Below are 26,466 nucleotides of genomic sequence, written 5' to 3' on the forward strand. Positions count from 1 at the left end.
ATAAAAACCTCTGTCTAATGGAGCTTACATCCTAACGGAGAAAAGAAAACATAAATTACACACTGGAAAGAATCAGTGTTACAGAAAAACTGAGTGTAAGGAGGGGATCAGGAGAGTCAGGTGCAGAATGCTTAGACTGGGTGGCTCATGAGGGCATCAGGTGTTCAGGAAATTTTGAGGATGTGAATGAATATCCCAGGAAGCTTGTACACACATCACAACCAGCACCGCTGCATTCTTACTGTACCGTTAGCATCGGAGACAAGGTCTAGAACACAGCACAGCACAAATTAAGTAGGACATGTATTATGCGCATTACATCAGGAAGGCAAATGTTAGCATCACCATCACAATCATTATCCCCTTTCTTTCTACATGTTTAGAGGTGGAACTTCACAGGTTTGGTGGAGTAGCAGAAAAACTCACTCCCCCATGAGATTCCTAACCAACAAGAACTTCATCGAGAAGGGCTGGGTGCAGCCTGCAGGTGTGTGGCTCCCTTCATGGTGCAGATTGCACTCTGCAGACTAATGGAAAGAAAGGCGCCATCCACTTGTTCTTAGCTTTGCATGACATTCTGTGCTCCCAACCTGTATGTTTCTGTTACGGTAAATGTTTGAAATCACTATCTTTAGAAAAAAATCTTATATGAAGAAAGCCATCTCAAACCCAGAGACAATGTTCTAATATACCCAAATATCCCCCATATTCTCATCTCCAGCTTCCCCAGGTCCTACAAAATTTAAACCTAAGAGACACACACAGGAAACAACTTTTACTGTGATCAAGGCTGGGACACAGTTTATTACTAATTATTATATTACATAGTGTTATCATTAACACTGTTGGAGAGCATTGGTTCTCAACTGGCATTTTGGACAACTATTTTTTTCTTTCTTTTTAGTTTTTTGAGTTTTTGTTTTTAAGAATTAATTGTCTTAGCCTTTCAGTAGTGGTGCACGCCTTTAATTTCAGCACTTAGAAGGCAAAGGCAGGGGGATCTCTGTGAGTTCAAGATCAGCCTGGTATACATAGCGAGTTCTGAGACAGCCAGGGTTATATAGACTCAGTCTCACATAGATGATAGATGATAGATAGATAGATAGATAGATAGATAGATAGATAGATAGATAGACAGACAGACAGACAAATAGATAAGCCAAGTTTTAAACTATTGCTTTTGAGCTAAGGATGTGGCTCAGCTGGTGGAATATTTTCATAGGACCCAGGATTTAATTCCCAGCACTGCATAAATCAGGTGTGATGGTGAAAGACCCTACAGACCCCCCTCCTCAAAACCCGCAGCAGCCAGCCTGCTCTCGTAAGAACATCCCATGTGCTTGAGAGAGCAGGATGAGATAGGAAGACTGCAAGGCAGGATATCAATAAGATAGGACATCAACAAAGCAGGTTGACTGCAAAACAGGATATCTATAAGATAGGAACAGGATGACTTTTGCTGACACCCATGCTGAGAGAGGAAACCATTCATGCCCCCGCCTCATTCCGATAACCATGCTTTTGCTTCTGTAAACTTGCTTTTTGCTCTTCCCTATAAAAAACCCGCCCTCCAGTCGGCAGGTGTGCAAGTCTTCCGAGCGATCTTGCCGCCCACAGGTACCTGTGTCTACTCAATAAACCTCTTGCGATTTGCATCAGTGCGGTCTCGGCCTGTTCCTTGGCGTTGGGGAGGTCTCCTCCCGAGAAAAGGTCCTCGTCGAGGGTCTTTCAATGGGACGTACCTATAAACCCAATACCCCATGGAATGAAGGGAAAAAAATGCTATATCTAGGACCCTCAAGAACAAAGAGCCAATGGAAGGTGTGAGTGTTAATCTTAAGTTTGTCAACTTGATTGGATCTGGGGTTAGCTAAGGCATGCAAGGGTATCTGGGAGAGGAACAGAGACCCTCCCCTTAGGGGGCTGCCACCAAAAGTTACCCACGTGGAGAAAGTAATGCTGCTCTGGCACCCACCCATCCCCTGCTGGTGAGCAGGTCCACCCCCTCCTGCCTCTGCAGCAGTTACCCACGTGGGGAAAGTGATGCTGCTTGAAACCCACCCATCCCCTGCTGGTGAGCAGGTCAGCCCCTCCTGCCTCTGCAGCAGGCATCCTTTCCTAACACTGGAACCTCGCTCTTTAGCCTTCCAAAGTGCAGCAAGGATCATCGGCTCTCCCGAGTCCTCTAGGCCATGGGTGCCAGGTTCAGACTGCTGAGGACCTCACCCAGCCTATGGACTGGGCAGCTTCTGGTCCTCTGTCTCTCCAGGGTGAAGACAGCCATGTGGACTACTCAACCCTCACTGTGGCAGTCAATGTAATAAATCCCCCTGCAGCATATTCCTATCCATTCTGTTCTGCTAAAGAACCAAACACAAAAGGGGAAAACAACTTTGCAAAGAAGTCAAAGGAACTGATAATAGAATAGAGAAATATTTATTTTGTCTTTCTTCAGTTTAAGTAAAATTTCACACTGTACAATTACATGGAGGGAATAAGAAAACATAGTCAACACCTTTTGTTCTAAGATAAATCAGGTGTGATACCCTTGCATCCCTTCTTTCCTCTTACAGAATGCCAAGGCGCTGCCAGCTTGCTGCTTCATGATTGGATGCACCCAGCTCAGTGCTCAGACTGCGCGCAGTGAACACTGAGCTCCTAGAAACTCTAAGCTGCCTAAAACAGAGAATTACTGAGAGCCTGGTTCAAGAACAGGAATGAGGAGATGAACCTCTTTAACTCGGAGCAGGGGCTTCTTCAGAGGCCAGAACCCTAGCCAGGGGAGAGAATTTTACCCACCTCTCACTGAGGAGACCCTCTGAGAAAATTCTGGCTGGAAGCTTCTCTGCATGCTAAGTGTAAAGCTACACAGTGCACATGAGGAAATCAAGGAAATGCATGACGTGAAGACAACCATAGTTGTGGGATGTGCAAAAAATTCCCTTGCAAGGAGAGCGGCCCTTCTCTATACACCAACAGGACCATTTGCAGCGTCTGTCTCTTAACAATTTCCCCAGGATTCGAAGGACAAAGGCAGTAAATGGAATCACAAAGCCACATCTAATGCATTAGAAAAATAACAGACACAGCGCTAGCTGTCATTTTGTTCAAGTCTAGCTTTGGGAGGGGCTCTTCAGACAGCGGTGTAGGCGACATCCTCCCAGCGTCCTGTAATCACCTAAGCTTGCACAACGCACTACAAAGAGCAAAGGTCTGCACGACCTATGGCTTTTCTTAGCAGTATGAAAGTACATGAACAATATCGGGACCTACCTAAGCTCTTTGCCTGCTTCCTCTGAGAGAAGAATTAAATAGCACCATAATAGGCAATAACACAGGGTCCGCCTATTTCACTGAAGGCTGGCGCTTCAACGTTGCACGTGAAAAGAACTACGGAAAGGAGAGAACATGTACAGGAGTGCCACTCAGTTTCTGGACGTTTCCCGTAAGGAAAACGCAAGCAGGAGTTTTACATCATTGCAGAAAAGCTATTTTTTCCTCCTCATAAACCTTTTTGCTTCTTTCAAAAGCTCTTCCACGTCTTCCTTCTCTTCCTCGTCCTTTCCTGGCTGCCAGTCAGAATCCTCATCTGTCGGCTCATACTCTTCCTCATCCTCATCCTCTGGGAAGCTGTCGTTCAGGTCATTCTCACTGGGGTGCCCAACGTCATCGCTATCTTCATCCGGAGCAACTCTGACTGCGAAACAGAACATTGCCAACAACACATCAATCGCTGTTCGACCCGGGGTTAGGGATACCTGCTGTAAAATGTCTCCATTGACATACAGCTTACTACTTTAAGCTTCAGAAGGCACTAAAGTGATCGTTTGTTTATTGTTATTTCCCCCACACTGGAGAGCCCTGGACTAACCTGGTCCATGACATCAAAGCAATGGTCCGTAGTAACACCATGCTCTCCAGCCCTTCACCCCAGCAACGCTATGCCCCGCCCCGTCCTGATAGGACTGCTCTGCCATCCCTGCTAACCTGGTCAAAGACAGAAGTGGCAGCAGCACGTGCCACTTGTAAGTAGATGCCTGGAAACCAGGAGCCAGCTGGGAAGCTTTTTCTCTGGAAACCTAGGTGGCAGTGGGAGCCCAGGAAAGTCCTGTCAGACCTGGGTTCCGTCCAGACTCTCCCAGGTCCCATCTACCTTTCCTCTGATCCCGGACCCCAGGACCCCAACATGCTATAGGGAATGTTTTTCTGACAGATCCAACAAGTGAGTTCTCACTCTTTCTGACTGATCTAACAAAGAAGAGACTAATTTTCAGGGCAGATCACACTCTCTGGAGAGGATGGCTCAGGGCTTCTGCTGTCTAGATCTTGACTTCTCTTTGCTTGTCAGCTCTTCACTACTCTCCAGCCTCTTTGATGTCGGTTTTTCTGAACTCAGTGCACACCACTCTGCTCTCTCCTGAGGCGAGGTCTCATGACGGAAGCCCGGGCTGGCTGAACTTGCTGTACAAGTGCTAGGTCGCAGGCGTGCATCTACTTATCCCACACACAGCGAGCTAGCCCCTGTTCAGTTCTCCAGTCGCGGGGTTCTAGAGGAGCCCAAGCATGGCCGAAGGTAGGCTTTTGAACGCACTTGGTTTTCTCCCCGTTGCAGCCCTGACATTAGAGCACAGACTTGCATTGTCCTACTGGAGGGCACCCTCGCCCGGGCCCATTATGTGTTCTTAGACAGGCTGACTTTCCTTCTCTTTCCGCTAGTGCTATAGCATATGACATCATATAATTCACATATGTTCAGACACACACTAGCCATCATTGCAAAACTCCACAAGCGCAGGGCTTTATTTCAGGTGTACTGAGGCAGAGAGTCCTAGTCGTCAGAAGGATTTTATTTTCTTTCTCAAAAAGACTGCTTACATCACTCATATTCTACATTCATATGCTTGTGCTTCTTTACCGAGAGGTCTGGAACCTACCAGAACATCTCCCAGGTACGGTGTGTTACTAATGCTCTGACTGAGGAGCCGTCGCTGCACCACATGAGTGCCCCGTGCTCTGGAGCTCAACACTAAGGCTTTGCTAACAGTGCCCCACAGACACTTTGTTTTCCCCTTGGGAGACAGGATTTTGCTGTATAGCCCAGGCTGGCCTCAAAAGTGTAATTCTTCTGCTTCAGCCTCCAGAGTGCTTAGGTTACAGACTGGCTAGACGTGTGTTAACATGGTTTTATGTATATGTTTGTTGTGTATGTGTGTGAGTGTGCGTGTGTGCAATAGGTGCAATGGTGTACATGAGAAGGTCAGAGGTCATGGAACAATCGTGGGAGCTGGTGTTCTTCTCCTTTACCTCTCTCATCAGGCCCGCCAGCAAGCAGCTGTATGTGCTGAACCATCTTGCTGATCCTGACATGTAACTATTGCTATAGAACCAATTAATAGATTCAATTAGCAAATTTAAGTATTAAATAATGTAAACATCATTTAGATTGGAGTTTCCTTCGTTTCCATTGTTCTTCAGTGGTTTCTGAAGGTGTTTTCAGAAATGCCTGTTTCTGTCTTTCTGTGTAAATGGGCCTCAGAGGTATTGAAACTTCACACATAACCCAGGAAAAAGTTATCTCTGCCCATAAAAGTCAAAGTTTATAAGCAAAGAGAATTTAGAGAACACGGCAAGAAGCCCTCTGCTGCACATGTGATTCAAGGTGAACTGCGGTGTCTCGATTTAAATGATGAACCAGGAAAGTTTCCATACAGCTTGGGATAAAACTCGCTGCTTGTGAACTGTAGAGAAACTTTCTTATACAAGGGAATTTTCAATTGGAGAATTTGGAAAACTGTCTGGGTCGAACCACAGACTCCACGGCCAGACTCCGCATGGTGCAGAGAATGCCCCGCCAGTGAAAAGCTCGCATGACAGCAAAGTGGCAGGCGCCCAGCAGTGGATGTCCTGTTTGTAAAGTCAGTAACAGCACACGATTCAATAACCTTCAGTTTTCATAGTTGTGACCCCCAGCAGGTGTGCACGGGATTCAAGAGCATAACATACTTTAAATTAAGAGCTCACAGTGTTTTCTTGTATTAGATTCAGTTTATTTAAAATATAATTTCTAACTATACCTGTAAAATCAAAGTGAGCTTGTTTACTACAAAGCAAGGTGAATATAAAAGTTATTATTTTTCTTTTGCAGCTTTCCCCAATAATGCTTACAGGTTTTGGGTTTTTTTTTTTTTTTCCACTAGTTACTCTAATTCTTATGGTTGGTCATTTACTCGGTCCCAAAAAAGTCTTGCAAAAATCGGCATGGTTCATGAGAAACAGTAATTATCTGAGTCGAGACACCTGTGTTGTAAGCAAGTCAATGCTTTCTACTGCTGTGAAAAACACTGTGACCAAAGCAACCAAGGGAGGGCAGGGTTGATCTCATTTGACCTTATAGTCTATCACTGATGAAGTCAAGGCAGGAGCTCAGGCTGTTTACTGACTTGCTCCCTGCTTCACACTTAGCTACCGTTTTGTTTTCCCAGTCCAGACCTACATGTCTAGGGATGTTACCACCCACACTGGCTAGGCCCCACCACATCCATTAACAATCAGGAAAATGCCCCACAAACATGCCCACTGGCCAGGCTGATCTGGATAATTCCTTAATTATGGATTCCTCTTCCCTGGGGACTCAGTTTGTGTCAAGCTGACAATACAACTAACCAAGACAATGATGAATTTTATCTAATGGAATTAAATATTTTTTCAATCTATAAAGCAATTAAGTTGTCTCAAAGATCCTCTATAACTCTAAAATATTCATTTTAAAGTCAAGATAGGGCTCGTCAACACCTCTACAGATCGGTGTAACGATGTGAACTGTGAAAACGGCCTGACAGCTTCGCTGCCTGAAGACAGAACTGCAGAAATAAGCTGTCCTTTACTTTTACAAACAGAGGGAAACACTTATCTACCGTAGTGGTGAAAACAGCTTTTAGAAAAAGCAATAAACTAGAGGTTTGACCTCATCTACTGTCCACAGTATTAAGATGTGGCCATGCTGGCCTTCTCTAACGCTGCAGAGGAAGCTGTAAGACCAACACAACATAAGAATTATACAACAGCAGAGGAACAGTTCTGGGGCTGGGACACAGCTCTGTGGCAGAGCTCTTGCCTAGCACAAACTACTGGGTGAGTTTCCAGGAGAATCAGAGCTGATTAATAGCTTAGCTCTTCAGGTTTTATTTTCCTTTTTCTTTCCCATAAATATTATTTGGTACAATACCTCTAGAGAAAGAAAATATATTATACACTATAATATTTTTAATAATGTTTCATTTTACAACCAAAAACTAGTTTTTTTCTTTTCTTTTTTGTTTGATTGTTTGTTAGTTTTTGCTTTTTGAGATAGGGTTTCTCTGTGTAACAGTTCTGGCTATCCTGGAACTTGCCGTGTAGACCAGGCTGGTCTCAAACTCACAGAGGTCTTCCTACCTTTGCCTCCCAAGTGCTGGGATTAAAGGCGTGCGCCACTACTGCCCAGGTTAGTTTGTTTTGTTTTCTTTTGCTTTTTAATGTACCAAGATGGTAATGGGTTTTCACATGTAGTAAGGCAGCTTGTAAATGTCTGCTGCACTGTATCCCTCCACTGCATCAGGTCTCTCACAGTCCACACTCCTGCATCATCAGGTCTCTCACAGTCCACACTCCTGCATCATCAGGTCTCTCACAGCCCACAGTCCTGCATCATCAGGTCTCAGACAGCCCACACTCCTGCATCATCAGGTCTCCGACAGCCCACACTCCTGCATCATCAGGTCTCCGACAGCCCACACTCCTGCATTCTCCCAGCTATTCCCACCTAAGTAGCAGCTTGAATCTCAGGTAAGCCCTGTTACTCTTCTTTAATCACTTTCTTATCTAGATAAGAAAGAAAGTGGGTTCTGTTTCTTGGGGGAAAGGGAGGATATATCAGTATGTATACACCACTGCAGAAAGTTAGAAGCTTTAAAGCAGTTCTCAATGATCCCTCTGAGTTCTTGCAACAGTATCAGTTGCCTGGAAGGATGAATACCACATAGACAGGATGCATAGCTCATAGTAAGGATGATACTGCACAGCAAGGGGCTTGAGAGAACAGCTCCACTAGGCAGAGTGAATGCTGGCGATAACTGCCTTTAGATGCCATCAAGAGGGCAGACAGCAAGCAAAGTATACGACAAAATTTCCTGGCACTGATTTCTCTTGCATCCACTATCTTGTGCCAAAGCTCTAGCACTGTAAAAATGTGGGGAAAGCTAGCAAGAGCTCACGCTAGCTAGAGAGAGAAGAAACGTGGCAGGTGGCAAGAGAACAAGCAATGCAACCCCTTAGCAGCGACATGTAGAGAACTCTGTGGAGCCGCATTTCAGGAGGGGCTAGGTGAGAAGTTACACACAGAGTCCAGTGTGACTGCTTCCTTACTGATCCTGTGCTGTACTGTATTACCTTATGTGGGCACGAGTGTCCACCTCAAATGCAACATGTTTCCAAAGAAACAGACAAGGGCCTGATTTTCTCCTTGTTTCTCCTATGTGGGATGTCACCTCCATTCTCCTGATCACCTGCACCACCGTCCAAGGCATTGCTGTTTCCTAGCCCTCCTGCTGACCTCCGTCCATGCACATCAGCTGGCAAGTCTATCGAGTCTCTCAAGATCTCTTAACTTTGGGGCACTTCTCACATCCCTGTGACTCTTCCCACACAGAAGACACATGACACAGGAAAAAATGAGTATGTGAGGAAATGAATCTATACATATATAAGGATCTGGGGAATGATAAACATTAAACATTTGGGAGATGAGAAAAACAACTGTTAGAATTCTGTCTTAGATATCCCTAAATTAGGAAATATGAGACCCTAACATTTAATTTAACATTTAAAGTATCCAGACCTACAAGTTTTAGAGGAGGAAAGATGTTCTGATTACATCAGCACACAGAGCGACCCCAGAGCTCACAGAGCTGCTCCTACTACACCACTCTAGGAGCTCCACTGGGAGCCCGAAGCTCGCTCGCACTCTCTCTCTCTCTCTCTCTCTCTCTCTCTCTCTCTCTCTCTCTCTCACACACACACACACACACACACACACACACACACCAGGATAAACCCTGTTTGTAACTGGGCACAGTAAGGGATTAATAGCAACAATAATGAAATAAACGGCAATAGTTAAAGCTTATGAGCTACCTATTTGGGGACTTTTGCTGTAACTGAACAGTGGGAAGCAATACTGAGACACTGAGGTTACCTGGTTAAAAGTGCTCCATGTATGTGATATTGGGCTGCTAGTAAGAAAAAGTGATGCCCGGATAAAAAATTTCTTTAAACATTCAGTGTTGAATGTTGTAATTATATTGTAATCTCAAAAAATATTTTAAGTTCACAGTTCTAAAGTATATTCTTCATTTAGAAAACACTTCAACAAATCCCAACAAACTTTGTAAAGACTATCCAGCTATTTTAAACTATGCTACGTGATGCATATTGACAGCTTTTAGGTAAATAGCTCCTATTTCTATAAAGATACACACTGTCTTTATACGGGATAATGTACCTGCATAATTTCCCAATAAAAGACAGTTAAATAAAACATTGCATTATTGCTAGAAAATCATTAAATTCAACCCAGTAAAGAATTCTGTCATGTAACAGTCCCAAGACCCGGCCAGTCAAGACAAAGGGGTCCATTAATGCCTTGAGTACTAAGGCACCCAAGCGGTCAGTAAGAAAGCGATTCTTGCTGATCTCTGATTGTGAGTTTTCTTCACGGCTTTGTCTCAGCTTGTTTACACTAGAGAGCACAGCCCAGACAGCCAGAGCCTTATTCTCTCTCCTCAGGGGTAGGGGTAGTATTTACTGATGAGGTCTTTGATTAAATACACAACCAAAGAAGCTGAGGTTTACTGAAAGGAAAATTCTTCTTTTTCCTAGGAAAATCCTTAAAGAGCTCAAAAACAGGTAAGAGAAAGATCAACAGGGCAGTTAAAGGTTTACACTACAGGGATGCCCACAGTCCCGGTGGTACTGGACGGCTTACACTATAGGGATGCCCACAGTCCCGGTGGTACTGGAAAAGATTAGTTCTCTGGTTCAGAGTAATCACAAGCTACAGTGATTGGTCCAAAGGGGAGAACCTGGTCTAGGCCAGTTGAAGGAGGGAAATTCATCCTTTCTAAGAATCGTGAGTCAAAAGTTATTCATTCTTTCCTCAGATGTCAGCACTGATTCTGTCCCAGCTTAATAAGGAAGAGCCCTCTAAGACAGAATGGTGACAGGAACCGGCAAACACTACTTACAGTAATAAGGAGCCAACACAATAGGCACTGCCCACAGCCAGCCCCCGCTCAGGCTTTCCCGCTGCAGTCAATACACTTTCATCCCTGCTCAGCCCACTGCGCCCCTCTGTCCTCACATGCTTAAAAACAAAAGACGCCTGGCAGACGCGGAAGCCATATACTGCTGGGCTATGATCGGGAAAGGCATTTGCTATATATAAGCTTGTAATTCTTTCATTTATTTGGGATTGGGAATTGCTGTGCTGCCCAGGCTGGCCTCAGACTTGAGGCAATTCTCCTGCCTCAGCCTCCCAAGTGTTGGGATTCCAGGTATGAGTTAACATATTCAGCTTCTAAAAGTTCATTTTTAAAAAACCAACTAAAAACTCATAAAAAAAATAACCTAAGAGAAATTATCCAAAGCAGCAACAATCAGAATTACCCACAGGTCTCTGTGGAGTTTGCTGAAGCACAGTTACTCACCCGGAAGTGCACTGTGTCTGTATTCCATCTTGTGCTGGGGGTTCTTCCTGAAACAGAAAAGGAGGCAAAGATAGGACAGAGCTCTCCAGAGACAGGAGTGCTACGAGAATAAAGCAGCATGCCCAGTGCCCTACAGATAAAGTTAGGGCCCACGAGCATCTTATGAAAGGATGTGTCGCCATCCCCTGCTCCCTCCTCCCTTCTTCCCTCTCCTCTGCTTCCTCCCTCTCCTTCAGTATCAGGCGTGTGCTACTCTGCCCAGCAGGATTTGCCTTTTCGTTACAGTATTTACTGTGTGCATCCCATGCCAGGTTAGCACCTCTGAACTCAAGAGTCGACAGTATAGAGAGAGGGCAGACAAAGTAATAAACTAGGTTTAAGAGCTTCATAATAATCAGATAATTAAATCTTCTACCTATAAAATATAGCACCAGTGTAAAAATGTTCTTTTCTATCAGCTAAAACCTGTACACTTTGTAAAAATGTTCCATAATAAAGTTATATCTTTAAAGTACTATGGTTTTTCTCTTCTGTGCCTCTGAAATTACAAAATAAAATAAATAATTTCTAATTATATGGAACCATCTGATTTATAAACAGCTGCTTCCTGGTTTTTAGCATTACCTAATATTTTATGTTTGTTCCAAGCATTTTCCTTATTCCACACAATTGGAAGTCATTATTAAGTAATGAAATTTAGAAAACTACAATGCCATTGCATGTAAGTTATAATGAGTTCTATTTGATTTTAGGTCACTTAGTTAAATTATAGCTAACTTGACTAGTATATTGAACAACACAAATTAAAAAAAAAAGAAAGAAAAAAAAAAACACAGTACCCTGCCCACTCAAGAGCAATTTAAACTCCCACCATAAGACATCCTCTACGGACTTTTAAGAAAAGTAAAAACTCTGTAGACAGGAATGTCACTATTGAAAGGAGGGTAGGGATTACCATGAGGAACACCCACTCAGAATCCTGGCCCACACACCCTCTCACCAGCTAAGCCTCAGTTTCCCTGTCTGAAGAAGACTGAAAACAGAGCCCACATCAGGTGAGGCTGAGCTTGGTGGGCGGAGAGGCACTGCGGGGATCGGTTCCAGCATCAGGCAGAAGCGTATTCTTCTGCAGGCCAGCCCTGTGCCAGGCGTCTGTGCCATTTCCCGGATGCTAATGCTCCTTTCCACAGCTGTTCCTGCAGGTGAGCACTACACAGTGTAAGTGCGGGACTGTACAGCTACAGGCCTGAGGGCTGGAAACGAGTCTCCCCAAGACCACGTAGTTGGGGTAATTACCCTAAAGCTGACCTTCTGCCGGAATGGAAAGTTCAAGCTTGACGAAAGAAGAACGAGACCACTGCCCTGTGCTCCAGGAGCTACAAATGCAAACAAACTTCAGCGGGCCTTCCCCGCTGAGCACGCTGGTGCACGTGAGCAACTTGTAGACTCAGTTCTCCTAGAAGAACAATCAGTGCTGAGCATCAGGGCCGAGGAACGGAAACAAGGCACTGACACCAAAGAGCTTCCTCCTTCAGCAGGGAAAGAGATTCCGGTAGCTCAGGAGGTCTGTCGGTTTTTATTTTAAAAAAATTCAATCCTATAAAAATAAGAATAAGCCACCGACAAATATTCCTCTCCTCTCTCCTCTCTTATCATCCCCTTCTGTCCCCTCTGTCTCTCCTTCCCTCCCTCCCTTCCTTTCTTCTTTTTTAGAAGTACTAGGGATCGAGCCCAGGGACTTGAGCATGCCTGACAAGTACTCTAACCACTGAACTACAACCCTGACTGGTATTATTTTCTACACGGATCACTTATTATTTTATTATTTTCTGGAGTCATTTGAAAGTTAAAGGGTTTTTTTTTCTTTTTCCATGAACATGTCCAGTCTTTCTCCCCTCTTAATAACAGTTGAGTAAGATCACTGGAAAGTTAAATATGGTTTTCGTTGTTTATCATTTGAGTGTCCTTCAGCATTCGGCTTAGAAATTCCAAGTACGTAACTGTTGGGCTTTACAACAAGTGGTGCAGGTGAACCAAAAGCTACAGGCTCCCTGACGTGGGCTGGCAGGCCGAGGTGAAAAGGACTGCCACTTTCAAACAGAAGGCGAAGATGCAGTGTCATAAGACGGGGTGCAGTGACCAGCACTGTGGCTCAGCAATCTCTCCTGCATCTGGTCACTTCCCCCACCCTCCCTTCCCTGGGCCTCTCTACTGCCAGCTCTGAGGAGCAGCTTCTGTTTCCTCTCCAACCTGGCTATCTTCAGAGGGTCTGCAGTTAGAACACAAACTCCTTTTCTGGTAGCTTGACCAATGCTGCAGGCCAACACCCAGGGGTTCTGCACTGATTTTTCTAGTGGGTTCCTGGAGACAGGACAGCACAGGGGTCCACGACTCCTAAAGTCACAAACTCAAACAGAAACTTTCCAATGACCCTACCCCTCTAAGCACTGGGACATGAGCCACTACCAGAGAGACAGTTTCCCCGGCACCTGCATACTGCGTGGGCTCCAAGACCTGTCTGGTTAAATGAAGGCTGCTCGATATTGAATCCTCTGTGACCCAAGGATAACATCAAGGTGACTGAGGAAACAAGAAAGGCTGCTCACTCTCAACTCTCTTGTCCATTTCGTTTGTAACATCTCGGAGCAGTAAAGCAAAGCAATAAATGGGACACACTAGGGGAGAAGAAGAAGTCAAACTACCCCTCTTCGTAAGTGACAAGGTCCTCTCTTTAAGAAGCCCTACACCTCCAGCAGACCCACAGTGGGCAGTTTCAGCAAAGTGGCAGACATAAGAGCAGCTTTTCTACACACCAAAAGCGACCCGCAGAGAAAGAAGTCGGGAGATAACCCACGCACAGCAGCTGTGAAGAGTGAGAAACAGCCCCAGTGTGGAGAGGTAGACAGCTCTCACTTAAATGGACATTTTTAGGGCTTTTCCAGTGAGGAAAGACTTAAGTTTTTAAGACAGAAAAAAACCGACAGGATTAAAGAAAAAAGACAAACATAGTTAAGAGGTTTAAAAATTCGGAAGAATTTTTGTTACTGAGACAATCTGGGCAGCACATACCACATGGTCAGACAACAGAGGAACTAGCTGGAGCATCTGCAGATGCAAACGAGCCCTGGTGTGTTCAGTAACAATGGGCACGGGCGGCAACTCCAGGGGCCGTGCACTCAGTCAGCACTCTGTGTTCAGAGTTACCTGTCTGCACTAAAGCTCGCTGGGTTCGGGATTACTTTCTTCCGTAGTTTGGTTAAATTCAAGTCTACTCACTCACTAAACCAGGTTCTACTCACTCACTAAACCAGGTTCTAAAATACCAACAATCTTTTCTGTCAATGTAATATGCTTGCTGCCTGGTTGGGGAGACATTCTGATAAAGACAGACTGTGGTATGGACAGGTCTACTCTGCCTGACACAGGGGGAGGGTGACAGTGTGGACATGCAGGGGGAGGCTCTGCCTGACACGGGGGAGGGTGACAGTGTGGACATGCAGGGGGAGACTCTGCCTGACACGGGGAGGGGAACAACAATGTGGATGTGCAGAGGGAAGCTCTCATGTTCTTCAGCTGCCACTGAGTTCTGGGCATTGCCAAGAGGGGTGGATTAGTGGGAGCTGAGGAAGCAGACAGAAGCAGAGATAACATCCCCAATCCACTTATATATCACATCTCAGAGTCTTCATAGAGTATGTATTGGAGTATCTTATAAATTAATCTGTGTATTTTAGACAGAAATACAGAAAAGATTCAGGTACTTATAAAACTGATAACAATTTAGAATTATCAGAAAGAAAATCTGTGTTCTACATAAATTTAATGAAAACTATGCTGCAGGCTTAAGACAGAGAGCAGTTCCAGTCACTCGGTCTCACCTGGCTGAGAAGCGCTGAGGGAGGAGGGAGGAGGGCGGCCACAGGCTCAGTTTCCTTACCTGTAACAAGACGCCCCGTAGGGACACTCAGGCCTGTCACCAGCTACACCTCCATCTGTGTCTTGGACGTCTCCATAATCACTATCACCAGGGTGGCTGAAGTGTTGAAAATGGAGAGGGTTCTTCCTGTGAGGGGATAAACACGCTGTCAGAAGAAAAATCACAGAAGTTATGGGTCTGTAGTCGCTGTAGTGAAACCAAGCAATGCCGGATTATTCCAGAAGGGAACCAAAGCCTATGCCACTGATGTAAACACAGAAGACACCTCCATGCCATGTGGGTGAGCAACTTGACAGAGTTGTTGGAAAACTGATCCAGGAATGGAGTCCTGTGAAGAGAATTCTGGGCGCTTGTGAGAAAACCCCAAGAAAACAAGAGTCCTGTGACTTCAACTTCTTCAAACACAGAATTGTTCTTGGAATGTGTTTCCACGTTCCTCCCAGGGAAACAGACAGGAGCGCATCTACTTCAATTTACTCACTATTGCTGCTGCCATTTAATTAGATGTTTACTCTATCCTTTCTATGCCTCTATGCAAACCTGTTTCCATGTGTGGCTTGTCCTTGTATCTGTACACAGCTTGAACGCATGAGAACTTTACTCAGGGACCTTTCTTAACCCCCAGAGTACAGACTGTCTGGGGCTCTGAATAAGGCTGCTATTGCACGAGACTTTAGGTCACCTCATTTATAGGCTCTGTTCTCCCAGGCCCCACGGCCTCTAGAGTGGTGACTGCTAGTCAGCACAGGACTCCCGGGGAAACATCAGTCCCTAGTGTCACATGACAAGTCGTGTACAACGGCATTTAGTGAACATTACATCATTCACATAGGTATACAACAAATGCAAGCATCTATGGCCTTTGAAGGTTTCTGTATCCTCTGCTAAGATAAACGCATTACCAACACTCCAGAAAGACCTGCATTTTCTTTCTAATCATTAATCTCATTTGACTACATGAAGTATTCTGTTCTGTCTTCTAAAGGCAGCCGATCTCTTTAGTTCAGGCCTCTCCTCTGCTCTTAGGTGTATTACCAGAGTAGGAGAGCCATCTCTTCACGTGTGTTCTCCCTGGTACAAATGTATTTCTAGAGTAGGAGAGCCATCTCTTCACGTGTGTTCTCCCTGGTACAAATGTATTTCTATAGTAAGAGAGCCATCTCGTCATGCGTGTTCTCCCTAGTACAAATGTAAAGTGAGAAACCAGAAAAGTACATTTATTTAAAATAACAATAATATACCTTTTCACATTTTACAAATAACATCTTTTAGCAGCTTTTAAAAACTCACCTTTATATTTTTATTTGTGTGTGTGTGTGTGTAAACCATGGCACACATGTGGAGCTCAGAGGACAACTTGTAGGAGTTCATTCTTTCCTTTGACTATGTGTATTTTAGGGATCCAACTCAGGTCATTAGGCTTGGTGGCAAGAGCCTGTGCCCACTGCCTTGGTTAGCTTTCTGTTGCTGTGGTCAACCACTATGATGAAAAGAAACCTGGGGAAAACCGGGTTTGTTCCACTCACAACTCAGGTTACACTCCATTGCTGAGTGAAGCTGGGACAGGAACCTGGAGGCAGAACCTGGATTAGAGGCCATGGAGGACACTCTTGCTGGCTTGCTCACACCTCAAGGCTTGTTAAGCCTGCTTTCTTGTACAACTCAAGACCACCTACTCAGGGTTGACACTGCCCACAATGTGCTGGGCCTCCCCACCTCAGTCAATCAAGAAAATGTTCCACAGGCCTGCCTACAGTCCAACCTCATGGAAGTATTTCTTTTTTTCCAATTGAGGTTCCCTACTCTCAGATGATTCTAGCTTGTGCCAAGTTGACAAAATAATAATAATAACAACAACAACAATAATAATAATAACAATAATCAACTATCCAGCACAGCCACTGACACATCCCACTGACCCTTAAATAACTGCTTAGCTCCCATATAAAATTTGTGCATCTGGCTTTTCTTCCTTGTTCTGTATCTGATCAGTAGTAACAACAATGCTCTGTGGTCTCTAGGGAACTCTACAGTGTGCTTATGACAATTACATTCTAAATATCGTAATATGGCAGAAAAATGGATGAACTGCAAACCATGTTCAGTGAGAGAGCCAGACCCAGACAGAGGAACAAATGCTGCACTTTCTCCTGCGTAGATCCTAGAGTGGGGGCAGGGAACAAATGCTACCCTTTTCTCCCCTACATGGGTCCTAGTGTTGGGCAGGGAACAAATGCTACCCTTTTCTCCCTTACATGGGTCCTAGTGTTGGGCAGGGAACAAATGCTACCCTTTTCTCCCTTACATGGGTCCTAGAGTGGGGGCAGGGAACAAATGCTACCCTTTCTCCTCTGTGCATCCTAGAGTCGAGCAGGGAGGAGGTCATTAAATGACAAAGGGCAGAAAGCAGGAGATAGATCTTAAAGGAGAAGGGGGAAAAAGACAGTAACTTAATAAATGCGAGATGAAAGTGAGACTCGGGTTGTTTGGGAAGGAAAGGGAATCAGCCAGTTGGAGGAAGGGGTAAAAGGAACACAGAGAGCTGGACATGATGGCACACACCTTTAATTCCAGCACTCAGGAGACAGAGGCAGGAGGATCTCTGTGAGTTTGAGGGCAGGCTGGTCTACATAGCAAGTTCCAGGACAAGCAGGGCTATTCTATATCTAGGGAGATCCTGTCTCAAAAAAAAAACAAAAAAAAGTCCATGGAAGACAACAGAAGAGGATAAATCAGAATAAATTATACAAACAGATATGTGAAAATATTATAATGAAACCCATTACTTTGCATATAAATTTTTAAAAATTGAAACACAAAACAAAGAGGAACATAAACTTAGAAAATATAGAGACTTGGGATATTATCCACTTGAGAGAATGGAGCAGTTGAAGAGGCTGAAGAAGAGCTAGACTTTTGATGATTTTATAGCTATGTGTTGTAAGAGCTGCGGGCCTCTTCCCACAGCCAGACTCCTGGCTGCTTGGCTAGCTTATGCCCCGAAATAACAACACACAAACTGTATTCTTTTAAACACTGCTTGGCCCATTATATCTAGCCTCTTCTCGGCTAACTCTTGCACCTGGACTAGCCCATTTCAGATAATGTGTGTAGCACCCCAAAGTGCGCTTACTGGGAAGATTCTAGCCTATGTCCATCCTGGGTTGGAGCTTTATCGCATGTGTCCGGGAGAGGGGAGCATGGCCTCTGAGCTCACTTCCTCTTCCTCCCAGCATTCTGTTCTGTTTACTCCTACCACCTATGTTTTAACCTATGAGGACCAAGCAGTTTCTTTATTATAATTAACCAATGACCTTCCTCCATCAGCTATGAATCTGTGTGGTATGTGGGTTTATCTCAAACTCACTACGCCATTCCTCCCTCTTCTTTATAAACATAAACATCTCCTCTTTGTTACAAATATATTTTGATTTATACATTTTTCAGACATTCTTATTTCAAAATTAATAGTTACTGCCTAAAGCTGAGTGATTACAACTAACATACCATTATAAAGTTCAAGTGAATGAATTATTACTTGATAAAAGAGTTGCTCCTTTTAATGAAAGGAAACGACAGTGTTGAATACTGCCATTCATTGAATTATGTCCCCTTCAAATCTCCTACATTACACTAATCTCAGATATCCCTGTGAGAGAGACAAGGAAGGTTAAGTGAGGTCATAATGCTGGGCTCTAACACAAACTGACTGGTATCTGCCTAGGTGAGGAAGAGACACCAGAAAACGGCCTACAGAGAAAAAGCACCAAGAAAACAACCACCTTCACAGCAAGAAGAGAAGCCAGGCCTGCAGACTCTGAAGTCTAGCATAGAAGTGTCCAGAATTGAGAGAAGGTAAATCTGTTACTAAAGCAAGCCCGTCTGCAGGATTGTGTTATGGCTGCCTTAGCCAGCTAACGCAGGCACAGAATAGTGTCTCTCAAAATTCAGAGTAATAGATAGCTTACATTTTGCTGTAGATTTTTACACTGTGTTCTAGGCTTAAGGACATCCCACAGACAATAACATCATGTCTAAATTTAAAACTCAGAGCTGTTGAAACTGAAAAATATCGTTACTCTAATGCTAGAATATCGTTACTCTAATGCTAAAATGGCAGTGTGTTTTAACGAGGAGTAACCAGAGTGTGAGGTGAACAGAGTGTGCAGTGTGTGCACTCTGTGCACACAGCATGGGGATGCACTACACAGGCACAGACTAACAAGAGGAATGGCTAACAACAGAAACAGACCAATTAGCAAGTGCTGCTATAAACCCATGGTCTAAAACTAAGATTATAATTTAAATGCATGAAATATGAACTCACAAAAATTTCACTTTCCTAATTTTCAAAGTAGAAAATTTTCTATTTTGCGGAAAAATGTAAATAGACATATAACACAATGCCTAAACACAATCTAAAATTATCTGAGTAGATGGGTACAATAACTATTTTAAAATTATCTCTTTAAAATTAAGACATTAAATAAGCAGTATTTAAGTCTGTGCGATTCAGATTTTAAGTCTGGATTCCCTGGTATTCAGGCCCTTGCATTAGTCAGCATGTCTACACATAAAACATTTAATTCCCCGCTGTATATCTTAAAAGCTCCTGGCAGGATCTGCCAGAATGCACAGTGGGAAAGTGCAAGTCGGTAGAACCGCACTGAAGTGCCTGACCCTAAGGCAAGGGTTTACACACCAGCACTGAAGCGCCTAACCCTAAGGCAAGGGTTTACACACCAGCACTGAAGCGCCAAACCCTAAGGCAAGGGTTTACACACCAGCACTGAAGCGCCCAACCCTAAGGCAAGGGTTTACACACCAGCACTGAAGCACTGGGCTGAAATGACCCTGGAGGTCTCAGTACCTGTAGCAGTTAGCCCCATACATGCAGGACGTCCTCCGGACCTTGCTTTCCTCTGAACAGCCTACAGAGTCAGCAGCCACGGTGTGCAAAGCTCCAGGACTGCTGGGAGCAGAGCTGGACACCGGATGGAGTCCTGACGACGTCTCAGGGAGTGCCTTCTTCTGGCCGCTCGCGTGACTCTCAGGATGGCTCACGGTCTCACCCTCGTCACTGGCTGCTGCTTTGCTGAAGGCTTTGTGTCTGGAGACCTCACCAAGTTCCTCTACTGAAATCGCGTTGCTCGGTTCGTTTGTCTTCACAGTATGCTTATCTGTGACTGAAGACAATGATTCTGGGACTTCCTGTAAAAGAAATCCAGAAAAGGCATCGGTTAAAAAAAGAGAACTTTAAAAAAATATATGAAAATTAAAGTTTAAGATGACGAAAACACAAGTTCTACGATACGAAAAGTTACTGAAGATACCATTTTCTGGTTTTAGTTCAGAAACTTTTTAACAATTCGTAGTTCTTACAGTGTCAATTTATAGCTATAAGGAGACTCTCTTTCCTGTCACATAACCTAACTCAAAAAGCTCTTAAATGTGATACTTACTTCTCCCTAAATAAAGGAACTTTCCACATGGCAGAATGGTCAAGCTGGTTCATGTCTGCTATCACCAATTGGAGAAAGCAAGCAACTTTCCTTTGAGACGGTCTGGTGTCAGTTTAGCCAAGTAAGCCCTAGAGAGCTGACAGCTGCCAGACAGCCGCCCTCAGATCCTGATCTTCTACACCCATAGACTGCGCTCTCACCTCTCAGCAAAGCGGCTTCTTTTCACAGAGAACTACAAATGGTCAGAAAGCAGAGAATAAGCGACTGTGGAGAGCCCAACCTTAAACGAGAGAGCTACCACACGGTCCCTGAACCCCAGGCACAGGAACGCTGCACCCACGGAGAGCTACCACAGGTCCCTGCACCCAAAGCGCAGGAAAGCTGCACCAAGGGGCTAATCTAACCATTCCCAAGTGCCTTTTTAACTTGTACTGGCCACCAGCATGAAGAGCAGGCCTCGTCTCAGGAAACAATCACTTAAGTACTTCTCTTCCTGGGGAGTAGAAACATTGCTCATCTGAACTCAAGTGTCCTTGTTAGCCAAGTCACAGATTTGAGGAACACAAGCAGACACACAGAATGTTCTCACCTCTGTTTCTAAGGAAGGGGGTCTGTTGGCTGCGATCTGGTGGAAGCTCATTTTAGCACTAATAGATAGCTAATAGTTCAAACTTGTTGACATTTTCACATGACTTCTTTTAGACTAATTATTTAAATGGCTCAATATTTTAAAAGAAACTGTAACTTGGAAATATTATTCATTCTGGCTATGTTCTCCACGGAATGCGGTCTTACCATGGCTCTGCACACCAGCAGACAGTCTAGGGAAAGCACTCACTTGCTGTCTCTCGTAACTTACACTTGGATGGTGGCGTTTAGGCTACATCCCTCTATACCGTACGTTCTGTTCGCAAGCTTCTCTACCACACCCCAATACCATCCCCTTCCAACAGGACCAACAGGCACAGCCAACACTGGAACTCGGGGACAGGAGCTGAGAAGTCCTGATCCTACCAGCCCACTCGACAGCTCTCCCCAATTTCCTTCATTCCTGTTCAGCAGTGGGTGAGGAGTCTGCCAGCTGAGCAAATAGTCAAAACTGTGTTAGATTATCGTTCCTGTGGTACTTCTAGGCTCTACATGTCATTTTCCATCCTTAGAAAGGAAGGACGTGACTCCTCAGAAACACCACACTTCCCTTCTCAGGTATCTTTGTGCAAAGCCTGGGGGTGAAAGAACAGATGATTCTCACGCCTTTCAACAAGGCCCACGGGAAAGGGTATTCTCACTGCTAGGATCCCTTCAAACACGGGATGTTCATAGTATCGTTCCTGCCACAGCAAAGCTTGGGGAAACAATCCTACTCATTTTCCTAGCCAACTTATTTCAGAACAAAGAGATACATTGGAAAGTGATAAAATCGATTAGAACACATCCTTTCTATAAAACATTGTAGAAATGTTCACCTAAAAGTGGCATGACTAAGGACTGCTATTAAAGGGGTTTATCTTTATTTATTTAGTGTAAGGGTGGTGCTTGCATGTCCACATATACATACGCAGAGGCCAGAGAAAGATAGTGGGTGTGGTTCTCTCTTAGTCTTCACACTAGGGCTCAAAACAGGATCTTCTAGACTAGGCTGGTTGGCCAGAGAACTTTCCAGATCTGCCTGCCTCCTCCCTCCAATGCTGGGGTCACAGGCAAGTGAGGCTGTGTTTGGCTTTTCGTGTGGGTACTGGAGATATGAACTTGGGTCTCTGCTTTCGTGGTAAGAGTTCTTACCAACTGGGGCTTCCTCCTTGCCCTCTAGGACGTTGTCAACTAAAGAACAACATTATTCTATGACGACATTTAAAGTTTTACGTATTCTCTCACACAACCTCTTATCAAAGATTTTGAAGCAGATAATGATTATTCCAGAGATCCACAGTCAGTCAAAATACAGAGAGCAAATGACAGTGGGTGCCCAAACCCCACTCCTAACCTGAAGGCTCAGGGTAAGCCATGGAAGAGGGGGCAGAAAGCCTTTAAGAGTGAGGGGACCAAAACATCTGCTATAAGACAATGTCTTCTAGACATGGCAGGGAGGCTGTACCCACCAAACCTCAACAATCTAGTCTAAATGAGACCTGTATAATAAAAACACCATTTGATATGCCAACACAGATGAAGGAAATCTAACAAGACCCCACCCCTAGATAAAGAGCTGCCACAATCAACTGCCACTGAGAGAGGGAGACTCCATTTTCTCCAGGATGAGTCCTCTGATAGGTCATCCAGTCCCAAAGGGCCAGCCTTAAACACATGAACAGCAGTGGGTTGGACTCAGTAGGTTGTGTGTGTGCCTAAGAGTTTAACGAAGAAAATTAAAGAGGAAGGGGTCATAAATTTAAGTGGGAATGGGGGAAGGGATGGAAATACATACTCAACTATTAAACTCTCAAAAAATTAAAATTAAAAAAATTCTCTTAGCCAAGAGCAGTCACACACACCTGACATCCTAGTCCTTAGAGGCTGTGGCAGAGGGACCAAGTTATGAGCCAAGCTAAGTTACAGAGCAAAACCATGTCAGAAACGAATACAACATCTCTATATATGCATGTGTGAGCATTTGCCTGTGTAAATCCTGATGAATATTTTGTAAGCTACAAAAGTCAGTACAACAATAAAACTGGAGAATGAGGCACATGGAAGTCTTCGTCTTTAATATATATGCTTCTGGACATTCTATTTTGGTAATAAGCATGTATTATTCTGCTATTTAAAAATGAAAAACTAAAGAGAATGAAACATATAATATGTTCAACTTTCTATAGTTCTAAGAAACAAAGAATCTGTTTTACTGAAAAGTGAACTTTAGTTCCTCACCAGGAATATGTACATGTTCTGATTTAGAGAGAAAGGAACATTAAAATCCCAGGTGTCAATATTGTCAATGAGGGGATTCCAAATAAGACAGATAGCTGGGCATGGTGGCATATACCTTTAATCCCAGCACTTGGGAAGTAGAGACAGGCAGATCTCTTTGAATTCAAGGCCAACCTGATCTACATTGTGAGTTATAGGACAGCCAGGGTTATATAGGGGGAGACCTGAGATACCTCGTCCCCCAAAAAAATCAAATGAGACATGAACGTTGGAAATCATAATGCTCTTTATGGAGCTCATGCAATATTAATATATAGCAGCCTTGGCATTCAAGAATTTAACATTCTTGGTTTCAATTATTTATAAATGATCCCAAAATCCATTACACACAGTAATTTTTAAGTTTGCTGATACATAAATTTGAAATGTGCCAATTCCAAAGCTCATGGGCTTACAGTACCTGGGGTGGGAGGGTGGGGGTAAGGGAACAGGAAAAATGGAAGGTATGCCTATGGCAAGTAGGAGAATGAGAACCTCAGTTTCACCTCGCATCCCCCGCTGCTCACTAAGATTTGATGGACATGTAAAGGATTAGGCATGGGAGGCTGGAGAGTCATGGTAACAGCAGAAAGATCACCTACAAAGTAAAAGACTATGTGCTTGAGACTGGAGATCCTGGGGCTAGAGGTCCTTTGAGAAAGACAGATGCACTCTTAAGACCTATTAAAATAGCTCGGCAACTTGTCTAGTAAGCACTTCCCTGCCCTCGGTCATCTGAAGCTTTAATGTATTGTAAGAGGTAGGATAAAGAACTGCCCTCTAACATAAATCCAGCAGGGTTGAGCTGCTGTTTCCAAGATGCTCTTGGCAGGAACGTCTGTGCTGATAAGGTGTCTAAAAGTCCTGTATCAATCCCATTAACATTTCTGGGAGAATAATGGAAAAACCCCAGCCTCATACCCAAGCCTCAGAGTTCAAGCACTAGAGAACTACTGCTTCCTAAGGTCCAATCCCTGAAACTGAAAACCTAACAACTGAGATCCTGCCTGTGTCCTCTCTACTGTAATTTCTCCCTCCATATTATCTATCTATCCCAGCTGGAAACAGGAACCTGTCTTTCATGCCTCCTCCTTTCCCCTGATCCAGTGTCCAGACACTGAGCACTCAAGTTCTGCGTCCTAGATGCTTTCCCAATGCAATGTCTCTCTGTCCTTAAGTGGCTCAAAGTCTCTGCATTTCCTAATCTTGTCAATACAATCGTCATTTTACTCTGTCTCTTCCAATCTCTCTCTAGAAAGCTAAAAGGACCTCAGTGGCCAATGCATTTTTAGTTCCTCTTCCTGTGAAGGTCTCTACTGATGGCTTCAATTTTAAATGAATGCCCTTCCTTGTATCTAAACTTCTGAGGACAACATTTGTCTGACTGTCCCTTATTCAAAATGTTTAGGACCAGAAATGCTTAAGATTTCCGAGTTTTTTAAGTTTGGAGTATTTGTAAAGATTTACAGTTGAGCATCAATGTCTGAAATTATCCAAAGTCCCAAGTGAGTTGAGAATCTTGTCAATATGGAAAAAGTTTCCATTTTTTTTTTTACTTTGGGATTAAGGATTCTCAATATGTATTTGCTCACCCTTGCTTTCATACTTAGCCTGTCATCTACCTGGGACCTTGTAATTTTCTATGACCAAAAAACAGTAAAAATGACCAATTCTACTGGACCTTAAAAGATCTGGCAGCTTTTAAGTTTACCCTCTTGGAATTCAGCTGTCAGGTAAAGGTATTCAGTCTCAACTACCTATGGTAACTGGAGGGAGGAAGACCCAGCCAGCTTCTACACAGTCCGTCAGTCCTTGTAGAGGCACCATTCAGGGCAGCAAGGTCACTTGGGATGAACCCACCTCTGCAAATAACAAAAATGTGTCATAAAAGAGGTGTCCCACCAAGCCCAGCCAACTCAGAATTGTGTGAAATAAGACGTCATTGTGCAAAGTGATTAAGTGTAGGGATTGCTTTGATTACAGCAAGAGATAACTAATAATTTTATGATAGTATTTTGCAGATGTTGTTTTGGTTGTGCTTCCTTTTGTGACAGTTCTAATTAGATTACATAAAAGAAACACTGCTGTATCAGTGTCTGTGCTACTGGGACAGAGTATCACAGCCCAGGCCATGTATAAACCACAGAATGTATTCTCTCAATGTCTGTGCTATTGGAACAGAGTATCACAGCCCAGGCCATGTATAAACCACAGAATGTATTCTCTAGGTTTGGAGTACTGGAAAGCCAAGGTAAGCTGCAGCATCTGATATGGGAATTCCTACTATGTCCTCACAGGGCAGAAGAGAAGGGAGGACAAATGTGTTCTAACGGAGGCACAGCAGGATGTGCACTTGCGTCCTCTTGTGACAAAAGGGCAGAGAGAGTGTACCGGCTCCTGTGGGCTTGTCTAGCAATGTGAGTTCACTCATAAGCGTGGAGCCTCCTGATCAAGCACCTGCTAATGCAACTGCACAGGGAGAGTACGATTTTTAGATTTAGGTATCAATACAGATATTATAGGAGACATAAGGTCCAAACCATAGCAGTGTCCTTTGCATTGACTCAGGATCCCTCACTCTGGCCATAAGCTGGACAGATGTGCAGCCTGTAAGGATGCAGCAAACCCATGAGGACTGACAAAATCCTGGACCATAAACAATTAGTGTCGTGAAGAGAGAAGTACTAGCTACAAAACTCGCTCACAGCCTAACGTGCACAGCAGGAAAACCCACTGCACACAAAAGCATCCACTTTGGCCACCAGAGCTCCTGAGCAGCATGACGTTGGGCTTCAGTTTCCTCCAGGTGCAGAAGGATGCCTGGTACATCAACAGCTGTCCCTGAGGGCTTGTTCAAATCGCAGGAGTCCACGTAAGGCACTAATTATACACAGGCCATGGACTACATGAGTCGGATCTCAGGAAATGGGTCAGAAAGGATTTCTGCCCATTCTCCCCATTTCATTTTCCAGCCTTTCTTGGGGAAATGTCTACAGTCCTGTCTGGTAAGGCAGCTCCGCATATTAGACTAGACGGGCCAGCCAACCTTTTGTTTTCTCTCACGATGAACTTGTCTCCCTGTTCTTTGCTGTGCTAGCCGATCAAGATTGGATGCTCCCCAGCGCTAAGAACTAAGACAGAAACAGGGCACACATAGAGGGTGAGCTTGGCCAAGTCTGGCTTGGGTCTTCAGCTTCAGCCTTGTCCTCTGGCTCAACTTTACTAGAGCCCAGCACAGAGGTTATGACAGTTTGGGCCTCTTCTCTACTAAAAAAAGAAAGTAAAGCTCCCTCAGGACCCTCACGGGAAGAACAACTGTAGAGCTTACAGTCCCTCCTGTATCTATTATGCTCCCTTGATGTCACCAAAACCTCACAAACGCCTTAACTAACTGGGACTGCTTACTGCTTCTCTCTTA

At 44.2% G+C, this 26,466-nt stretch overlaps 1 protein-coding gene across 1 annotated transcript in view; it reads right to left on the reverse strand.

Annotated features, from left to right (window-relative positions):
- Positions 1-2,420: 2,420 nt before the first annotated feature.
- Positions 2,421-26,466, reverse strand: part of Aplf (aprataxin and PNKP like factor) — a 53,679-nt gene continuing 29,633 nt past the window's right edge. Inside the window, exons 7-10 of the mRNA XM_050165454.1 lie at positions 19,550-19,890; positions 14,680-14,805; positions 10,743-10,789; positions 2,421-3,697 (exon numbers count right to left, since the gene is read on the reverse strand). Of these exons, the coding sequence (XP_050021411.1) occupies positions 3,489-3,697; positions 10,743-10,789; positions 14,680-14,805; positions 19,550-19,890 (723 nt within the window). The 3' untranslated portion in view covers positions 2,421-3,488. The remainder of the gene's footprint in view (positions 3,698-10,742; positions 10,790-14,679; positions 14,806-19,549; positions 19,891-26,466) is intronic.

This window comes from Alexandromys fortis, unplaced genomic scaffold (genome assembly GCF_014885135.2).
Source record: "Alexandromys fortis isolate MF-2015 unplaced genomic scaffold, M_Fortis_MF-2015_v1.1 scaffold_158, whole genome shotgun sequence".
Lineage (NCBI taxonomy): Eukaryota > Metazoa > Chordata > Mammalia > Rodentia > Cricetidae > Alexandromys > Alexandromys fortis.